At 41.3% G+C, this 22,290-nt stretch overlaps 1 protein-coding gene across 1 annotated transcript; it reads left to right on the forward strand.

The window, feature by feature from the left end:
- The first annotated feature begins 13,892 nt into the window (after positions 1-13,892).
- Positions 13,893-21,569, forward strand: amotl2b (angiomotin like 2b). The gene is made up of 11 exons (XM_046409194.1): positions 13,893-14,125; positions 14,620-15,409; positions 15,897-16,065; positions 17,473-17,617; positions 17,736-17,825; positions 18,461-18,756; positions 18,853-19,028; positions 19,128-19,229; positions 19,332-19,528; positions 19,704-19,835; positions 20,286-21,569. The coding sequence occupies exons 2-11, from the start codon at positions 14,703-14,705 to the stop codon at positions 20,369-20,371; spliced, it is 2,100 nt and encodes a 699-aa protein (XP_046265150.1). The 5' UTR covers positions 13,893-14,125; positions 14,620-14,702; the 3' UTR covers positions 20,372-21,569.
- Positions 21,570-22,290: the final 721 nt, after the last annotated feature.

Consider the following 22,290-nt stretch of genomic DNA (forward strand, 5'->3'; position numbering starts at 1 on the left):
CAGATTTGTTTTTTGGGACATCAAGTACTTCATTTATGACAGTTGTGCACACACGTACATATATTTACAGTAGCATAAAAGAGACAATCTTCCACATATATGCTCACAGACAAAGAAATGTGTCTCTCACTATGTGGACCTGCAGAAGAATTCACATTCACACGTTACACCAGATGGTTTCAATATGATGAGGTATGCATGCTGAGAAATGCCTCTGTTTAACAGGAATTCCTTAAAGACTATCACTTAGATGTGGAATGTTGTTTTTGTCATGGGATTCGAGAGTTTAAGCATGACTGCCAGAGGGATGGGGCTCGGCCAGGCAGCACACAGATTTTTCTCCCCTCGGTATTTGGTTGCCATGGCTCTCAGCTCCTACAGGCCCAAAACAGAGGATGAGAAACATGCGTGTTCCAATGTGTGTGAGTGTGTGTCTCTCTGTTTGTTTATGAATACCACTTTCTAAATGGTTCATGAAGTATCGAGGGTTCTGTGTCCTTTGCAGAGAAAGCAACATCACTAACAGAGAGACAACAGTTGCTTTTGAAGATTTGCCAAAGATAGAGAGGAGGAAGAAAAATCAAACAAGTATTTCAAAAAATGAGACTAATAAAGTGCATATTGCACTTCTATGAATTTTCTCATTCTCCAGTCTATTTTAAAAGGAATATTTTGCATTAAAAAATATACTGACATCATCAATTCATGACTCTCGCTTTACTATCACACAGCTTTCTGTTGGTTGTAGCTGCACACCACACGAGAGACCACATGGAAAAACTGATAAAATATCCCAAGAGCTCTCTCTCTTCTTAGAAAGAAAAAAAAGGCAAGCACCTCCTCACCACTAGATGGCATCACTCTGCGATTGAAACAGAGTAAAAAAAACAAAAAACAAAGCAAAACAAACAAAAAAATTCCTGTGAGTTAGATTTTACAGTATTTTAATGAGTTGTGATTCTCAAATGTGATAAAAGGAGTTATTTCCTTTCACATAACATTGTTTGTGTTTGTAGCGAAGGAATTAACCAGATATCCAGCACAAATAAATTATATGTCACAAAACTATGTGGAACATGATGAAAATGTGTATTGACGTAGATTATTTTTAATCTGCAAGTAACTAAGTATATTTACTCCTGCAGCTGTACTTCCCTTAAGAACAATTTTGAGAAACATCAACTCTCCCATTTTATGCTAAGCTAATACGTCCCTGATAACACTGTACTTTTGACCCCAATACATTTATCTTCCTGAGATCATCAACAAGACAAAGCATATGATATATGTAGATTTAAGTGAACATCAGCCCAACCAGATGCAGTATTAAGATGTTGTGTTGATAAATTAGTAATGACAATGATAAACACCATAAAATAGGACATTCTACTATCTTAGCAGAAGTGCTTCTGCTTAAGATACTTCAAGAACATTTTGCTCCTAAAACTGTTATGAAATCAAGACTTTTACTTGTAAAGGATCTTAATACTTGTGACACAGGCCACCTGGCATATGGCTCTTTCTCTGCAAACTGTGTTTCTGTGTGCTGTTGCTTCTTACTGATCTTTTGAAACCTAATATTTAAAGATAAAATGGGATACGGTCACTCTAGCAATCTATTTTGATATGAGTTCATTTATAGCTCAAAAATTATTTAAAATCTTGTATATAATCACATTGACATTTGGCATATACTTCTAAATATGTTATGTATGTCTTGTTTATCACCTCAGTTGTCATCTGTCTTATCTTACATATCGTATTTCCCGCTTCTCTGCATTCCTTCATGATGTCTAATGAGACAAAAATGTCTCAAAGGTTATCAAGCGTTTGAGCAGTGTATTTCGAAAGGTCTCTGTCATCATAAATGTCACAAGACATAGCTAGAAATTTTGGCTACCCTTGCCAAGAGTTAGATAAGAGGACTGATACCCACATGTGATGTAAATAAATGTGTGGTTAATTTAGCTTAGCACAAAGACTGGAAACGGGGTCTTCCTCTGTCTAAAGGTAACAAAATGCTCCTACAGCACTTCTAAAGCTCACTAATTAACATCTTAATCTTGTTTAATCAGCTAATCTCAGCATGTCTAAAGCTGATGACCCGCACATTTCCGATGAAGTCTGAATTAATATTTTCGAAGTTATTTCGGGAGACTGGGTGCTTCTCAGATGACGATTCAATGTGTGGGGAATGAGTAAGCAAGGGTTAAATACTTAAACATTACTAATAATGTTAGTAAGACTCCTATAAGCATTCAGTTTTCTGTGTCAGTGTGAAAAGGTTAAATTCCTCAAACACACACACACACACACACACACATGCATGCATGCATACACACACATCCTGTTACGCCTCCTCACAGGCCTGGAATTCATTGGAAAATATGATAGGTAAAATTCCCACGCTTTGGGCATCCTCTCTTCACATTTTTTGGCACTTCATGAGTGTGGGCAGCTTTCCAGTCTGTTTTCCTAACACTAATGCTCGTAGGGTTGCTAGACGGGTGAAGCAAACATGGTTTCCAGTCAAGACTCCTCACTCTTTGTTCATACTATTGATATGGGCAGGAAATGGAGAGAGGCTCTTAGCTATGTTGGAATGGGGTTGAAGTCTGACATAATAACAGATCATGGCCCTGAAAGATACTTAAACAAACAACAACAATAAAAGGTCTATTTGTGTTTATTTACAAATTATGCTCTTTTAAATACACAAAGGGTACAATTGCAACTACATTCTTGCACACCAGGAAGTCTTACTGTTTGTTACATTTGTTACCTAAGTAATGTTTTATAATATAATAATATAACTAAACCCACCCTGTATAGGAACCTGCACGTTTTTTCAGATAAACCTTACAACTGCACAACTCAGTATCTTATATTGCCTCGATATGCTGGATTTATCAAGCAATGGTGGCACCCAACTCATAACCAGAAATTTGGACTGCAGAAAGTACATTTTACAGAAATAAAATGTTAAAGAGAGTATCCATTTATGCAAGAAACAAATAGTTAAATAGAGAACTTGTTTTGCTCTTAAAAGATGCTTTAACTTCCAGCTATGTGATTATTTCAGTTTTGTATGAGGTGATAATATTATGTTGAGCTATTCCGTAGGTGACTGATGCAGCTGAACCATAAACCATAACCATAAGCTGAACCATATAACAGTCATTATAGGTTTTTTATCCCATCTATTATTCCACCTTGCTGCTGTCTACATTGCCCACAATGCAACTGAACTGCTGACAATTCATTCAAAGACTCAGGTGTGTGTTTTACTCTTAGTTGCCAATCAGGTTGCTGGCTTCAATCAGAGATAACTAGCTATTCCTCACCGCCATGTTTTTTCAGTTTTCAACCTTTTAGTCTTTGTATTTGTGATGTCCTTTTTTTCACCACAGCTGCAGCAAAAATTAACGTGAACAAACAAGCTTAAAGGGGAGAAAAGATAATATGATCGCTAAACTAAACTAAACTAAAAGCTAAATGTTTTCAATTTCAAAGGCATGCCGAAAGTGTCTTTAATTACAGTAACAATAACAGTGGTGTATGAGAAGAGATACCCTAACATATTTGAAATTGCAATGTCTGTTTCCTTTAAAACATTTTGGTTTAGTGAGATGGTCGAGTTCCAACATTCCTGTGTTACATAAGAGGGGACTGAGGTCTGAGTTCGCATTTGAGTTCCTGAACTCACTGAAGTAGATCAGAACATACTGTTAGCTGGGGGTGAACACACTGCCAACACGCACACACACACACACACACACCACCACCATCATCAACACAGGTGTGTCACATGCTTTTTCCATTCTGCCAAGAAGCATTTACTCTCTTCCCTCTCCTGACACAAAATTTCCACTTTTATTAAGATGTCAAGGTCAGTTTTCCTTCCTGGTTTGATTGATGTTCAGTCTGTAACCTGACAAGGGGCTGAAGTCAAAACAATGATCACTTTGCTGGGTCTTACAATGAACAGATGCCTTTTCTTTTTCACCATGTGGCCAAGAGCCATTGCACTGAGTAACCACAACGCAACAAAATTAATCCAACAAGGCAGGAGCTCTCCAGCATCTAGCTATTTGTCTGGATGTCTCTCTAATTTAATGGGTTTTAGAGCAATTTATTAAAACACATGAAGTCACTGTCGGTGGTTGCGTCTTGTCTCAGCCTTTCCCTTGCTGTTTAGAGTAATTTGGTCAGCTCTGAGGACAAACATCTAAACCTTTGGTTAGAAAACTCCTCTAACTCTCTCTGTTTCTGTGTGCATCCCTCAGGAGGCCAGATAATGATACGCTGGCAGAGCAGATTGCAGGTTTGCCATCGGTCTGGAACTGTAAACACAGCGGAGAAGGCTCGTTAGGACATTCCAGAAATGTCCTCAACTGGGATTTCTTGGAAGAGCTTCTTGTGTGTTTGCATTCTTCTTCTGGGACAGCAGCACTAGCAGCCTCCCCTGTGATCACCGCCCTGTCCTGAGTGAGAAATTATAGGAGGAGAAATGAAGGCCAGCAGATGCTGAGCATTCCTCTGCAAACTGTGAACTGGACATTGTTGACACAGGTAAATCCAGTCAGTTCAGTACAGTAAAAATGTTTGGCCTTCGTTTTCTTCCTGAAAATCTTATTTAATGAATAAGGTTTCTGCAAGGGAAGTGTTTTAAGACAGACAACGTATCTTTGACTGGACAGCATACACAAACAGCAATTATGGTATAATGCTAAAAGCTAAACAGCAGTTTAACATTTAGCTATCATATTAAGCTATCATAGCAGTGGCACAGATAGAGAGGAGTCATTAAATCAGCAAAGTGACTCAGTAATGTGTGTTATACAGTACACAATACAATACAATATGTACTTAAAATAAGTTCAATAACTCCTCAAAAATCTTCTCAAGTGTCACCGAGAATCAAAAATAATAAGTTAAGTTGTCAGTGATTCTAACAGTTTTGTGGGTCAGATCTTTGCTTGAAACATTGAGGAATGTGTTTTTATCTTTATCTCAGTAAGGCTGAAAGAGATCTTGACATTTTCTCCACTTCAGAACAAAGTTACATTAAAGATTAAGGTTATGTTTTTGGTCAAATGATAACGGCAGATCAGTGAAATGTTGCTGATTATGCCTGTTTTAGAGAACATTAACTACATAGCTGACAGTTTTATCTATCTGGGTCAAAGCACAATGTTACTTTTCATTAGCATTAAAGTGATTAAAAGGATTTTTGTTTCCCCATTTCATATTTCTGTCCATTTGAATTCATCTCTGATCCCCCCTAACCCCAGCCTTAAAAATAGACAGTCTGTGTAAAATGAGACAATGAGCTTCTTCTAGTCAATACAATGGACTCTTTGTTTGTCAGCAGACACATCCAGGCCTTGAGTTGCAACCATTAGCATATCTCACAGCTGAATCATCATCAGTTACTGGTAGGAACACCAAAGCTGGAAGTCATGCATAAAATAATAGATTTTTCCAGTTGACACTAAGAAATTGTTTGATTTACACAATAGGCTTACAGCAAGTCATGCAGAAAAAGAAGCTGCAACAGCACAAGTTAACCATTTGAGAGAATTTGTATGGTATGTACTGGTGTTGAAAGGTCTTATTTAAAGAGACAGTTCATTCAAAAAACTGGCTGTTTATTCATCTAGATTGTATTTTGGGAGCTTTGTAGATATTGGCTGCAAAGATGTCTACCTTCTCTCAAATATAATGGAAAAAGAAGAAGAAGAAATACAGAAATCACGATCAGGTTTCTCAGAATAATTCACAGACCTTATTTTGAGCAGTGTCACAGAGAAACTATTTTCTTTCCGGTCACGGCCCGCCCTGCCACAGGCACGAGGCCAAAAAAAAAAATGCAGCCAATATCTCCAAAATATATCTACAAAAAACTCTGTGTTTTTGATTCTGGTGTGAACTGTCCCTTTTGGAACAAAACAGTATTCCAAGAGCTGAGGTGTTGAGGTAATGTGACACCTACAATACCAAGTCCTATTATTTATTCATTAATTAGTGAAAGTAAAGACGAGATAAGACGGATAGAAAACAAAAAGATAAGAAATGATCAGATCAAAAATCAAAGCGTCTAAAACAGACTTTTTGTTGTGACATTACCTCATGTGCAAATCACACATATGAGAAAGCTCCTGACCAACACAGGACCTTCTGGTTCTATACCAATACTGATATTTGAGAGACAAAATCTGACCGCGACAAGTCAAGTGAAAATTTCTTTTGACAAGAACTCTGCCCACTCAAACCAGCATCAGTCTGCAGTATGGCCCTGGGCTCCACTGAACAAAAGCCAATAGCAACATGAAATAAATGAAAAAATCAGTAACATATCCAAGTCCCATTATTTGCTAGTTATTAGTTATTAGAGTTATTTTACAGCAAACCCACATACAAGCATTAAGAATTGAAGAAAATGTTTGCAAATGTTTGCCTTTACATTTCTGAGTGTAAAAGAGCACATTTTTTAAAAAAGTTTTAAGTCACGTAGAATAGAGTCTGATGGTTTAGTGTTTATTGTAATATTTCACAATATAACCTTGGCGTGTTGCATAAAGTCTTTTAATAAACACTATTATTGTGCAATACTGGCATGGCTGTTGTGGGAGTGCAAATAGCTGAATAGTGACTAAGTACATATACAAAGGTCAGTGTCAGGAGATCATGTTTCAGCTTCAGATTGAATGTAAACCCTCATTAGAAAATAACAAAACTTTAGACAGTTAGAAATACTTCTGTACTGCATACGGTTCATTCTATAAACTTGAACAGTCTAATCATATTTCTCGCTTATTTTAGGGTTGAGGGTTTAAATCAACCTCCCACAAATTTCAGTCCTTCCATCACATCCTGAATCCCCTCCAGCGTGTATGTCCATCTCTCACCTACTCACCCTCTCATCTCACCCTGAACTGAACCCTCACACACCCCCACTCGCCATCCCAGCCCACATTCCCCTCATTACTTCTGGACCATGGAAAGCCCCTGGTACATTTTCAGAGCTGCTGAGCGCTGTATACAGACACCGAGCAACCCCTCTCCCAACACCCAACACCCAACACCCCCCCCGCCCCCTTCCATCAAGCCAAAGCCAGCCATTAGATCAAATGCTATGTGCAGCCTCAGCAGCAGAGGAGCGCAGCTATTTGCTGGGGGCACACATGCTCGGGCCTGAATGAATGACTGGCATTCTGGTGACCTCCCAGGATGGAAGGCTGTTTTAGGACAGGGTGTCATGCCTTGTTGCTGTGTCATTCATCTGCAGTAGACTACAGGCATGTTGTCTCCGGGGCAGAAGGCTACAAAATGTTTTCACACCTCTAAAGGGCACCTTGGCTGATATTTATAAATCTCCTCAGAGCTACACCTCAGTGGTTCTCAGCGTGGTGCAGTTTCACTCTGAAAATGGGGGGTGACAGATAATTGAGACTTAAAGCAGATCTCTTTTGTGATTCAAGGCCAATTTTCTATTCTGAGAGACTGATCAATGTGGGCTATTAGCTATGGATGAGGCTTGATTTCTTACACAATATATGACCCACTAGAAAACTGAGATGTTTGTTGTTTGGCTGCTAGCCCCTGGCAGATAGCTTTTCTTATACATCTTCATGACTTGTTTTTCATCTTGACATTTGACCCATCAAGATTCCTGTTACATACCAGAAACATTGTTAATTTAGACAAAGTGGTCCATGTGCATGTGTAGTTCTGTGTTAACTCTAAGAGAAGTGAAAGAAAATAGATGCAAGCGAAAGAGGGGGATGGGACGAAGTGGAAAAGAGAACATCATTACAGTGACACTCAGCTATTTGCCCTCAGTGCTGTGTGAGTAATACGTCTGAGAGCAGAGGCCAAATATTCAGAGTGTTTTGAGATGAAAAGAAACAGTAAAAGTTGCCATGGCGATGTCAGCATGTAAATCCTAAAGTGCAACATGTAAGCATTTTATTACCCGATAGCACAATAGTCCCAAAAAATCCATGCTGAATAGGGATACACTGAATAGGGTTGTTGATGAATATCTCAACTACTGGTTCACCAGGTTAGGGACATATCTGACTTTCAAAAGTCTCACTTGTAGGTCCGTTTCTGCTTTAATTAGCTTGTTTGCTCCTCTTTGTTGTACAGCTGACTTGTGACTACCATCTGCCAAAATTACAGCCTACAGTGCGTTGTTCAGGTTAATGTTAGTCTTATTCACAGGCCAACAGAGATCAAAATAAAAGCTTCTTACAAAAGTGTACTGAGAAAGCTTCCACTCAAATGGTGCACATCTTATTTTAGCACTGCTTTCACATTTGCATGTCGGTAACACTGTGTTTCATGCAGCAAAGCACAATACACAAGAAGACTTCTCAGATATCATGACTGAGGACAAAAATGTGGATTTTCCAGTCCTGCAGACCTGCAAGATTGGGTGCATGTGGCCTCTTTGAAAACACACCTGAACATCACAGTGGGGGGTCAAGTGAAGTGTTTCACAAACTGAAATGTAATTCATGATTTCTGTTTTGTTCTGACAGCTACTACTTTTGTAAGATGTTCTCGTGGTACATTGTAATATGACTGAGCCAAGTTAAAGAAATGGTTTAACATTTTTGCATTTGACAAAATGGGCTTGTTTGTTTTCTTGGCGAGAAAACGATCGTATCACACCACTCTCATATGTGCAGGCCCGTCATCAATATACATGAATGAAAAGAGGAAATGGGGGGAAACAGCTAGCCTAGCTCATTCCAAAGGTATCAAGATCCGTCTACCAGCTCTTTTAAAGCTCACTAATTAATGCGTTATCTGTGACCACAAATATTGAAGTCTTTGAATAATACATTGTGGTTTTAGAGGGTGGCTTGTGCATTATTTTGATTTGTTTCCAATCTTTATGCTAAGCTCAGCTAATCAGTTGCTAGCTTCATATTTACCACACAGACACGTGTGGTATTGCTCTTCTCATCTAACTCTCAGCAAAAAATGCAAGTAAACTTATCGCCCAAATGCTGAACTTCTTCTTTCTTTTTTTTCCAAGTTTCTGGGCAATACTGAATTTGATTCTCCATCTCCTTTCAATCCGCTCTGGAGGTCAATACAACAAACCTGCCCTGGCTGTGCCTGCACCTCACTCTGGTTTTGTCATCCTTGCACACTTAACAGATTCAGTTCCTGTGACTCACGTCTGAAGTCTGATGTGAACGTCTGGAAATTCCCTTGGATGCGGTTCGACTTGCTGCAACATGCAGCAATTTCTCCAATCTTTGCTTTAAATAAATAACCAATTTAGCCTATTTATTATCTTTTCTTTTGCTCTTAAGGTGTCAAAGCGGAATTAGATCTTGCTTGCCTGCTTGCCCCGACGTAATTTCGCCTGGCATCACAATCCAAGCTGTTGCGAAATATGAATACATGGGAAGCTCGTCGTCCGTGGTTTCCTGAGAACAGGATACCACTTAAGTGCAGCGCACCTTGTCCTTGTCTATTGTGTACTGTGTGAATGAGGAAGCCGTGCATGGATGTGAGAGCCAAGGAGAGGAATCCATCCCACTCCTTCCAACACTATCAGTTACATTCCTCACCAAATCCTGCCATATCAGATGACCTTGTCTACTATTCTGTGTCATTCTTTCCCACACGATCCCACACTGTAACATGCATCCTGTTCTATCCGGTCCCTTTAACTCCATCTCAAGCCAGAAACAGACATTGTAGTCTGTGATTATCCATGAGCCCAAAGTGATCTACAGACTTTAAGATAAAAAGAAAGACAGAGAGTCAAACATCTTGTTGTTTTGTCTTCAGTCTCTCTTCATGTAATCGCTTATTTAAACTGTGAAAAGTGAAACCGGCTTCAGCTAGTTTAGCGTGTCCTGATAAATAAAAAATAAGCTAACTTTAAACCATCCCAGACTAAAATACATAAAAAAGGATCTTAATTATAATGTGATGCAGACTATATTTATTATAAGCCTGTCGAGTAGTTGTTTCTGCTTGGAAGATGTATTGTTTCCAATATGTTGATGTGGTTAAACAAAAGCTGCTGTTGAATGACAAGAAAGTAACGGCTCTGTTCAGCATGTACTGTAAATATCTAAACATGTGAAGCCTGAATTGCGGCAGACAATCTTTGGTCAGGAAATTTTGTTTAGATGTAAGAATTGGTTTGTGGTGCATTCATGTAGTACACATGAGTGGTGAATTCACAGGGAGAAAACCCTGGGAGACTTTTGGAAAACTGTATAATGAAACTTTAAATACTGAATGAAAGTGAAACTTGAGTTAAGTTTGCATGAACAAGACAGACTGTTCATCCATATCCTCTTTTCTCCACATTCTCTGATAATTTCTAGAATTTACAATAGAAAATACACATTGTACAACAACTGCAACCCAGTCAATGGGATCAGAATCAGAATCAGAAATTCTTTTTCGTACAGAATGAATAATTGATGTTTTGAATTTTGCCAATTTAATGTTACTGATCCCTTCAGGGGGTTAAATGATTTTTCATGGTGTGGCTGGATCTATATTAGTCATGTTAAAGGAAAACTCCCCGTGAAATAAACTGCAAGAGTTTGTCTTGAGTATTGTTACTTAGAAACCATTTTGTAGTAATTACAAATGAAATTGTGTGGGAAACATAATGTTTGCCACAAGTTCCGTCATTATAATGTGAAAATCCTGCTCACCCACAGAGCATATTACAACAACTTTGTCTTCTCTTACAGTTCTGTCATGTTCTTTTCTAAGGAAAAGAAACACAAGATACTAAGTGTAAAGCTGCATAAAGTTCATTACAATAATAGAAATTGTAGTTTGTCCCTTTAAGGCCCCCCTCTCTGTTAACACACACAGATTTGGCCTTCCTGCCTTCCTCTCTTTGACAAAGGCATTTTTATACTAACTTTAACACATGGCTCAGATGAGTAAATTTAGAGTCAGACTGTTTCTAATTGTGTAACTGGTAGTTTGAGTACTCTCCCTGTTGCCTCACTTGTGCTCATGTTTCCACCAAAACCTCAGGAGCAATATGATTTTCCTGTGTGTTTTATTTTGCAAGGTGCCCTCAGATATTCCTCAATACCACTCTTCTTTGCAGGACTAATTGATGAAATTTTAAATTTTGTCTGCTTTGGGTTCTCAGACTGTCAGGATTCTTGTGGTGCGCAATTTTAGATGTTCATCTCCTGTAATGACTTTCTGAAAGCGTCCATAATTTTCAAAGGGTCAGCCCTGCATTCCTTTGGAAGTTCACAGGAAGTGTGGTACAATGGAGGACAAAATGGCCAGAGGCGTTGTCCACCAACACAGATACTCTAACACACACATGCACACATGCACACACACACACACACAGGGAGGGAGCAGAGGAAGTCGTGAGGTGGTGTTAAATGACATGAGTAGACTTTTAAAAAGGTGGAGACTGTGCTGCTTCACAGTGTGGGTCTGAAATGCAAACATGTTCCACTTTGCTGACCGGTCGCCTCCCTGTGAGTGCCGCCCACAGAGACGCAGTGTCTGCATGTTTTTTAAAAATGAGCCTGTTTCAGAATATGAAGCATCTGAGACATGACGGGAATGTACGAATGTGTGTGTGTGTGTGTGTGTTTAATTAAGGAGGGTGAAAGAGCCGGAGAGATGATTGTGGACACATACCATTGGCAGTTCAATACAAACTCATTGGGCCTATAGATTTTTAGGTCTAATGAGATAATCAGCCTGAGGCCAGCGGCCACATACTGTACAAAAAATAATCAATCGCTGTGGCCTGTCGTGCTTTGATCACGGCCATTTCTTCACCAAATCCGTTACAGTATGTATGTATTTGTTCTGCTCTCTTCATTTCGAGGAAAAATGTGGATTGTGCAGAAGCAGAATAGCATCTGTAACTCTTCCCCCTTCCTTTCTTTTGTCTTCCTCCACTGTCTGAAGGCGTGATTGGTCTGACTGAAATCTCTACTATTTAAAGGGCCAGAGTCCCCGACTAAAGTCCTCAGTGTAGTGACAGTTAGGTCCAAGCAGGTATAATAAATACCTCTGTGTTGTCTTTTGACTTGGATAGAAATAAAGCATGTCATAAAGATTGACTTACTCCCGTGTGGTTGGACGTTTATCTCATTAAGGAAACAAAATGTGTCAGACAATGTTGTGGTCTGCAATCTGGATAAGGTGCATAACGAAACCGAATTGTATGACCAGTTTAATGACCTAATTTGTGGTCAGAAGTGGGACTAAATATCCTCCTCCTTACGTCTTGTGATTCTGTGCGTGACCTCGTCCCAGTGGGAGGACAACCCCTGCATGTTTGAGATTTGAACCTTTAAAGCAGTAGGAGGAGTGGTGGCCCTGTGTGGCATTCTCCAAGCTGTGCTCTGCACCTTGTAATGTGATGTTGGGTACAAAGAGTCACTGTGTTTGCAGCAATGGGACATACACGGACCTCATATACCAGGGGACAGCTGCCACACACACACACACACACACACAGGGATTCACACAAGATTAAAGCACGCCCAGCCTTAACACAGTCTTCTTTACTTATTCACAGTGTCCTGCAGAAAATGTTAAGAGTTTAAATTCCTCTTCAGAAAGACACATTATAGATATATAAATACAGTGGTGGGAAGTAAGTGGGTGTGTTTATTAAAGCAAGGTACTCAAAGTACACTTTTGCATGTGTTTTACTTGTGTATTTCCGTGTTATGCCTCTTAATATTTATACTTTATCTATGGTTGCTACTCGTCAGGATGTGATTGGTTTTTAAACATGAAATATTGTTACTGATTAACAAACCCAACAGTTTATAGATTAGTTTATTGACCAGCTCCAACATTTAATGACTGTTTTTATCATTAGTATCAGTGGTAACACTTATTTCATTATATTTCACAAGTCTATATTTTTTGATTATCTGCTGTCTCTTGAATGTAATGGAACTAGAAGGAACTTTTCTTGTGTTGCTTAAAGTTCTAAGACTTTGACAAACCATTTGATAAACTCAACAGCAACGTCTTCCTCTTTCCGTATCACCATGCAGAGGGAAGCATGAATCTACTCATGAATGAAAGCCTAGCTGACTAAACTAACATTACAGTGCAGCTGAGGATGCTCATGACAAGGCGGGAATAAATGCACATTTCAGTCTGCCAAGTGATAAGGTCGAGTTTGGCAGAAAATAGTCCCTACATGAAACTGCTCACGACAAGGTCTTGAGTAACTGAGTCATGATTTCTGGAAAGAGACATTGCTGTTGAGTCTTTCCAGTTTTTTGGGGTTTTTTTTTTTGCAGTGTTTCTTTCTTTCCTTACAGCTTTGAGCAACACCAGTGAACCGCCACCTGATTTCATCACATTTGAGAGAAGGTGGACACCTCTTTATATCTCCAACAACTCTCACCAAAACAATCTAGATCGATAAATAGCACTAAAGGTAATAGGTAAAATATGTATTTTTGATTATGGGTTGAACTATCCCTTTAAGTGTCCTGACTGATAACTGCATTCTTACTCAAGCCTAATTCTGAATGCAGGTCTTTTGTGTTGTCTATTCTGACAATGTGATACTTTTATTTAAATAATCTAAATACGTCTTCCTCCCCTGAATGAGTTAATCAGAGATACAAAAACAGTGCGAGCACCAATGCTGCCACTGAACACTTCTGTTAAGTCTCCTGGAAAGTTTTTCTTTTTATTATTTTTTTTTTTTTGCCAGGATTACTCGTTGCATTAATTCACAACACATTCACTCCAACTCCAAACGTCCTGTGCCATACGTCTTTGTAACTCCTCATTGGTAACGATAAAGCGCATTGCAGCCTCCCTCCTCCCCCCTCCCGTGTGGTTTTACGCTTTTGATCCCGGAGGGACTTCGCGTTTTGCATTCCTGGCATTCCGACCTCAGTCCCTCCTCGGTTACTTATTATCGCCGCCTGCTCTCCCCACAATCATTTCACAGCGAGAGAGAGGACCGCGACAGCCCGTCCGGGGGGGAGGGAGATGAGACACGTTTGACTCGGGGAAAAAAAACCCTCCTGGAAATAGTGGAATTACTCTTAATTTTACTTACGAGGTTGAGAACAACGTTTCGCTATGATGAGAGTGTGAGCTGGTAAGAAGAACTGCCTTTCCTGCCTTTGCCACAACACAAGGGAAAAAAAACGAGCGCAAATATAAATAAAGTAGCTACGTTGTCACTTCTAGTTGAAACTGTTGATAGTGTAATTAGTTGTCGGGGATTTAAATGCTTTTCGCGGTGTTTAAAACGCGACAAATGTGATGAAAGACCGAAGATGAAGTTATTTTACAATGCGGTTTTGTGCGCTTTTGCTCCCCCGTGAGATTGGAATTTTTGGCGCATGCATTTTGTGCCTGCTGTGGAAAATGTCTCCACATCTCTTGTTGTCGCTGTTGGTAAAGTAGGAGCTGCTCTGTTTTCATGCAATACTTGAACTAAAACATCAATGTATATATGAAAGGAAATATGTTTATACGATATTAAAGTCAGTGTTCCTTGTATTATTAATGTATGAAAAGTGTGTGTTTTATGCGTTACAGATATGTTGAACTTATGTCCCTTTTTCTCTCATTTTGATTCTGATCCAGGTTCACAGCTGATCTATTTAAATACTTTAAAACAAGAAAGAGCTCAACTGTTCTTTAGAGAAGATAATAGTACACAAAGAAGTATGTCGTCCACTGAGGAGCCATCTGGCACGGTGCTGCACCGGCTCATCCAGGAGCAGCTCCGCTATGGAAATCCCACAGACACCCGCACCTTATTAGCCATCCAGCAGCAGGCCCTGCGCGGAGGCAGTGGAAGCAACAGTGGACCCAGCAGTGGAGGCGACATGGGCCGGAGCCCACGATCCTCTCTGGAGAGTCTCACCCAGGAGGACCCTCCACTCCCTCAGCTCTCTGCGAGGCAGGAGCCACAGGGCCAGGAGCACCAGGGAGACTTCCACCACTCAGAAAGTGGCTACCAGCTCTACCAGCTCCATGGGGAAGAGCTGCCAACATACGAGCAGGCCAAGGCTCACTCTCAGTATCTGGCCTCTCACTGGGCCCCTGCAGGCCCCATCAGGCAGCTCCATGCGGGGACGCTCCTGCATGAGGGGGCCTTCCACGAAGAGGCAGATGTGATTGAGCTGAAGTGCAGCCATGTGCGGTCTCTCAGTGAACATCGCATACAGCATGATACAGCTGCTAAAGTGGAGGCTATCAAGAGCACCTCTCACAGCTACCCCGAGCTTCCCTACTACAGGCCGCAAGGCCTCCAGAGCATGGGCCAGAGCCTGGACAAGCGCAGCCCACCTCCGGAGTACTCAACCCCCATCCAGGGCCAAGGATTTTTTTCTCACCAAGTCCAGGAGCCGATACAGACACAGCAGCACAGGTACAAAGACAACTTCAGAGGACACAGTCGTGTGCGCATGTTTTTTAAAACTGCTTTAACATTGCATCATTTTGTGTTATTTAGTTTTTGTATGAGAGCCAGACTTGTAATCACCTTCCAGGACTCGTCACTGTGTTTCATGCGTAAACACATACTTATCAGTGTGAGTCAGGCCATAACCAACATACTGCTTCACATTTCCTCCTTGAAACAAGTCCAGCCCTGTAGGTGTTTGTAATGCCTGGCATAGTGTAACTGAATTGTTTCACATGCTTGTGTTGCCTTTTACTAAAGTACGCTCCTCATACAGACTTTTACATTCTTTACAGCCACTGGAGGAGCAAGTTGACTGTTGCTGATAAACAAGAATAAAATCATATTTCAGTTGTCTTCTAAGCTGGTTGCCCCCAAAACAATCCCATTCAGATAAATTTAGATCTGTGATTAAGATGTGAAATGTTTTTACTCAACAATATCTCTTTCATAGGTATGTCCAGTCCAGTCAGCCAGCAGAAGTCCCCTGCTACAGCACATTCCCCAGCCTGCCACCTGCTGGCTTGGAGGAGCCCAACCAGGTGGAGCTGCTACTGATGGAGAATGAGAGGCTGAGGCAAGAGCTGGAAGGACACAGGGAGAAGACATGCCGTATTCAGAAGGTAAGCAGAGGAAAAACCTAGTTTTATGCAGCTTACATCTCATCATCATCACAGGTCTTGAAGGAGTGGGAATAATCAAACCCAGACTAGACTGGCAAATTTTACATTTCACAAGGGGTGGTCACAACATTTCCACTTAGTTTTCCAGCTCCAGTTTTTCAGAATAAAGTCTTTAAACCTAGGATTGAGATTTACTGAATTGAGAGGGAAAGCCAGACGACATTCTCCATCCCAGCCACCTGTCTGCGAAACAAAACCCAAGTCAACAGTTGTCTCTCCGACATCCAACTCCCTCATCTGGACAGGACAGATGAGATCAGCAGCTGCTACCTTCCATAGCACAGAGGCACAAACAGAGGTCACAGCCTGCTACTGTGTTGACACACTCCTTTTATTGTGGAGCTGACCTAGTGGAGGCCAGAGAGTGTGTGTGTGTTTTAGTTCCAGGGAGGTCATAGATTTTCAGCGTAATCTAGGGCTTGTCAGATAGCAGTCGATGGGGTTGTGACCTGCACGCACAGCTGATGGGGGTGGGGGTTGGGGTCTGTGGCAGGTGGTGGGGCTGCTGTGTATAGAGTGAAAGGTCTCTTTTGTTTTTAAACCAAACAGCACTTTTTCCACCTTCTCACTTTTAACCCCAATTTATTTCCTACCCATTTTTGGTCATTCATGATTGGTTCTAACTAAAAAAGGGCCTAAAAATAAGATATTTTCTTGTTCAACATGGAAACAGCTTCAGTGACATTTGACACCTCAGCCAATCTCTGTAAAATCCACTTTGCTCTCTGATGGAGTTATGTCACATGGCCCATGCCTTGTCTCAGCCTTAAAGAATGATAATTGCCGGGGTTGGAAAGTTTTCGCCGTCAGGCCGCAGCCCTGGGTAAACACGCCTGTGTGACTGCTATAATGGTGGGTTGCTCTTTGCCGTTTCCACAACCCAGGCACAGGCATGCACACCTTCTCTCCACTGGCAGCCTTCCCAGACCTCTGTGTGTGTGTGTGTGTGTGTGTGTCAGTCTAAATTGTGCTTTGTGGTGTGTTGTGTAAATGCGCGCCCTTGTGCGCTCACACACCTGGAACTAGAGGTATCAGCCCTCAGGAATGCAGATATAAATCAGTCTCATAGGGAGTGGCGCAGGCTTGAATTCCTTCTCTGAATTATACCACACGCACACACACACTGTAAATGTACTGCATACACACAGTCATATATGTACCCATATATATACCCACTATATCGTACTGTAACCATTTGAATCAACATTCCAGCTCCTCTCTGGCATGTGAAGCTGGTTAACCAATAATTCCTCTTCTCAACCTTCTACTTTTTCTGTACCTCTTTCTTCCTTTCCTCTAAACCTCACCCCATCTCCTCTTCCTTCCATCCCTTTCTTTCCTTTTCAGTTGGAGCAGGAGATCCAGCGTATTTCTGAAGCCTATGAGACACTGATGCAGGGCAGTGGCAAGCGGGAAAACCTGGAGCAGACACTGAGGAGGAAGTTGGTGTCCGAGATCAGGAGGCTGCAGGACTTCAACAGAGACCTTAGAGGTATGGACTACTGCCATAAGGCACCCAATGCCACATTGAAGTATTTAACCGTAATACCAGATCCAGAATTTACATACTTTACAGTGTAGTCTAATTTGAAATTATTGTTGCATCACAGAAAACTTGGAAAATGCCAGGACACATGTTGCAAAAGAAGTAGAAGCAGCCGACCATAACCAGCAAATCATGGCAAAACTGCTTGAGCAAAGTAAGTATGTCACGTTGTTTAACTAGGCTGCTCTCCCAGGCTCTCTGTTATATCCTCCTCTGTAATCAACATGCTTGATTGGTTTGGATCCTAGCATAGCATGGGGGCCCTTTTTGTAGTTAAGGGCATCTTGCACATAGGAATTTCTCTTGCATAACCCCAGCTTATTTGGTAAGAAGGCTTAATAATAGGGAATTCAATCCATGCACCTCTTTGCAAAGGGAAACTCTAAATCACAGAGCAGCAGTGGAAGTGGTAGAACTGAGCTTCCCCCACCTGTTGTTAGTGTGATTTATGTTGTCTGTTTAACGATCTGGACCCAAGCAGGGTGCTGGTGTTTGTATGGCCTTGATGAGGAATGCTCTGTATTATGTGGGTCAAAGGGTTGGGGCAGCTCCCCCCCACCCTCGTCCTCTTTCCTCCTCTCAGCATTCCAGGAGTGCTTTGCTAAATGAGGAACACTGGCCACCATGTAGCAGCACTAGCACTTATCACTGGATTGGATTCATCAGGGAGAAATTAGTTGTTGACTCTTTTGAAAAACACCCTGATGCAGACTTGTAATGATTTCATGCTCCAGCCAAACTTCTATGAGGATCTGCAATTTACCCAGCTGCCTTTCCTTTTCCTTTCAGATGAGGAGCAGAACTTTGAACGGGAACGCGTGGAGCGGGAGCTGCAGCGATTGCGAACCACTGCGGAGGAGCAGAACATCAAGGCAAAACGGCTCGAGGAGGCCCTGGAGGCAGCTCGTGCACGAGGTCGCCAGCTCGAGGAGGAGTTGAGGAGGAAGAGGGCTTACGTGGAGAAGGTGGAGAGGCTTCAGAGTGCGCTGGCTCAGCTACAGTCGACGTGTGAGAAGAGGGAGAGCCTGGAAATGAAGCTGAGGACGCGGCTAGAGCAGGAGCTGAGGAGTCTGAGGGCACAACAGGTAAATATCCTGGCCAAGTAATACCTGATATTACGACAGTATATGCTGTTGATTTTAAGTAATTTGAACATTTCTCACTGTCTTCCTTCACGTCAGAGGCAGTCCCAGCCACCAGGAGTGACCATGAGCTCCCTTCAAGAGCGCCTGAGGGAACGTGAGGAGCGAATCCTGGCCCTTGAGGCCGACATGGTGCGATGGGAGCAGAAATATCTGGAAGAGAGCACCATGAGACAGTTTGCAATGGAGGTGGCTGCCACTGCTGCTGCACAGAGGTAAAAATCTTGACATTTTCTGGACATCCTGTGTACACATATTTTTTTAAGCTCATTTGAACTTGAGTTAACCCCAGGATGATGCTTTTTCCTTCGCAGGGACACCACCATCATTAACCACTCGCCTTGCCACTCCTCAAACAACAGCTTCAATGAGGACCTGCCAGTTGCCGACTACAGGAATCAGGAGATGGAGAACAGGTGCGGACCTAAAATTAAACTCTGTTGTTTTATAGGAAAAATCACCCTTACAAATCATGACATTTTCCTGACATCCGCCTCCTGAACTGATATCATTTTTAGGATCCGGGCTCTTTATGCTCAGATCTTGGAAAAGGATGCTGTGATCAAGATCCTGAACCAGCGGCTGCACCAGGACCAGGGGCGGAAGGACGAGCAAAGTTCCCGTACAAACCTTCTGAACACAGCGGCTGCATCTCTCCGGCCTGCCTCCTCCACTCCCTCCATCAGCACCATCAACAGCACCACAAGGAGTAGAGGTAAGGAGCAAAATGCCTTTTTGGTACTATGGCCAAGCACCTCCTACTTCTCTTATTTTAGTGCAAGTGGCTAAAAAGTGTGCTAAGATCTTGTGTGAATGAAATCTTCATAACTGGTGTGAACTGAGCGCACTGCTGACGGATGCTGACATTTTTTGGTGATTTCATCCTTTAGGTAAAAGTCTTTCGGATGATCAAACTTTGCCAAACCGTCAGTTCTCTGCTCAGTCTGAACCTGGAACACTGGAACGTCGAACAGAGGGAACTAAAGCCAGAGAGGCTGCCAGCATGACTAAGCTCAACAACGGTGAGTTATTTATCAAATATGTATGAGTGCATTTGTTTATGAGGGGCCAACAATCCAATAATGCTCCCAGTACAGAACTTGAATGATAAATGATTCAGCTGCACAAAACACACACTCTTGCAGCACATATGCACACTCATCTGTTTGCATGGAAGTAGTTTTGGACCTCGACTTCATGGATGCACATTGATTAACCATGCTGCTGCTTAACCAGCCAATCACATACCATCTGTGCAGGTCATGGTTCATAATGTGGCCTTAGTGGAATGTGCACAGTTAGGAAATAACATGGGTCTGTTGACTGAGCACATTTACCAGAGTGGTCCGTTTGACTGTGGAAAATCTCTGTTAACCTTTAGTCACTGATGGTTGAGCTATATCTGGCATAGTTTTTCCACCGTGGCCTTAACACATTTATATAATTATTTATCCTCTCTTCTTTTGCTCCAGACAAAACAGCACCTAAGAAGTTTCTACTAAACCCCTTCAGAGGCCTGGATGAGCTGGAGTCGGAGGCAGTGGAAATCTTCATTTAACAAACTGAAAGGTGGATTTTGAGTTCTGAGAATCTGTGAGGAACGCAGGTCTTTGAATAGTGAATGGATTCAATAATGGATGCAAGAATGTCATGAAAAGAGGCCAACGCATGGAGGAAAAAAAAGGACTGTTTTCACATTTTAGAGACAGAGCTGTGCTCCGACTCACTAACTCTCACTAAGCTTGGACAGCTGCAGGCAGTCTGCCCAGCTGGGAGAGAAAAGATTAATCTTCTGAGGTACTTGGACAGTATTGTGGATTATAATAGGGCAACATGTTCTCAGAGAGTGAATGCCAAAATATTTATATAAATAAGTAATATATCTATCTGTCTCTCTCTCTCTCTCCATATGTTTATATATATATGTATATATAAACATATGCTGCTTTTTCCTCCATTTCCCATCCCCCATCCAGTAAATTAGTAAATTAAGAAGCTACATATTTATCTTATCTGGTTTTCACATCCCCAAATATTAATTTAAGCCTCATGTTCTTCCAGATAAATATTCAGTAAAAAGTTATCTACCCCCTTCAATAATTTAATTTAAGCCCATAACACATGAAACACTGCTGATTTAATTGCTCTTGCTGTTCATGTTTCTTAAGCCCGAGTAGCTGGTTCTGCAGAAGCTTAGAGGTGTGTGAACAGTGAGATGCATCACATATAAAGCACAGTATGACGTTTCTTCTTCTTCTTTTTTTTTTTTTTTTAATTTTGCCAAACTGACACAAACCTGGTTTTGTTTTGTTTTGGGAGGGCGTGTGGTGATTTCATCATCTGTTGCTTTTTTGATAACTTCTCAAAGTATGTTTGCATGTGTGACTACAGTATGTGAGTGTGTTTCCTGATGTGGTGATTCTGCTGGTTTGGTCACCATTGTGGGATAAAAGTTGACATTGTGTTTTTTGTTTTTTTTTTGGTTACTGTGAGCTTTGAACTAACAACAGGTTAATTATTATTATTATTATTATATATTTTATACAGATGTTTGTATTGTTATTTTAGATATAACAGTGCTTTGAGCAGGTTGCCAAAGAGTTAATGTATATTTGTTGTAAGTTATGTGCCGACAATCACGGTCATGTCAAGCTGTTCACAACCAACCATGTGTTGACTTTAATACAGACATTTCTGTGAACTTCAAACAATATGCAACATTTCATAAAGCAATAAAGTATTCTAATATACATAAAGTGGCTCATTAACTTCTGTGTTGCTGTGTGCTGATTATCTCAAATATGCTCTAAAGCTATTTCGGTAATGTTGTGAATCTTCTCCTGCTTCACTCCCTTTCTCTCTCTCTCTCTCATTGTCGCCCTGTCTCCTCATTCCTGTCCTCTTGCTCCACCACAGAGAAGAGTGCTCTTCATTAATAAATACCAGAGCTGCATTCTTCTGGGTTCAGCTTTCTCGGGTGGCCTGCTCTCTTGTTCTCCTCTTGCCATCAGGAGCATACTTGACATAGATCACATTCTCATAGGGACACGTAGCCATGTAAGTGACAAAGACAGGTTTCTCCCAGATTAGTCGCTGTTGCCATTTGAAATTCCTGCGTGCCATCTTCCACCTTCTCCGGCATATGCTGCATTCCTAAATGCTTTCATTGCCTCCTATTTAACTCACATGCAGAGGTGTTTATGAACGATCTGAGTACATGTCATTGGATATGAAGATGAGAGAATGGAGCGCTCTGTTATGTGGTATCAGTTTCAGGGCATCCATTTCTTTCTCTCATACACACACACACACACACACACACGTGCTTGAACATGCACAAACATTGACTTGTACCGTTTTGTGGCAGCTGAGCAGCACTGACAATGAGGCTTCACAATGCAGTAGGACAATGACAATGAATGTTAGGGCGTCATCAGTGTCTGCTCACATGATTCACAAGGCTTGAGGGAAATGAGT

The sequence above is a fragment of the Scatophagus argus genome, chromosome 13 (genome assembly GCF_020382885.2).
Source record: "Scatophagus argus isolate fScaArg1 chromosome 13, fScaArg1.pri, whole genome shotgun sequence".
In the NCBI taxonomy this organism is placed as follows: Eukaryota; Metazoa; Chordata; class Actinopteri; family Scatophagidae; genus Scatophagus; species Scatophagus argus.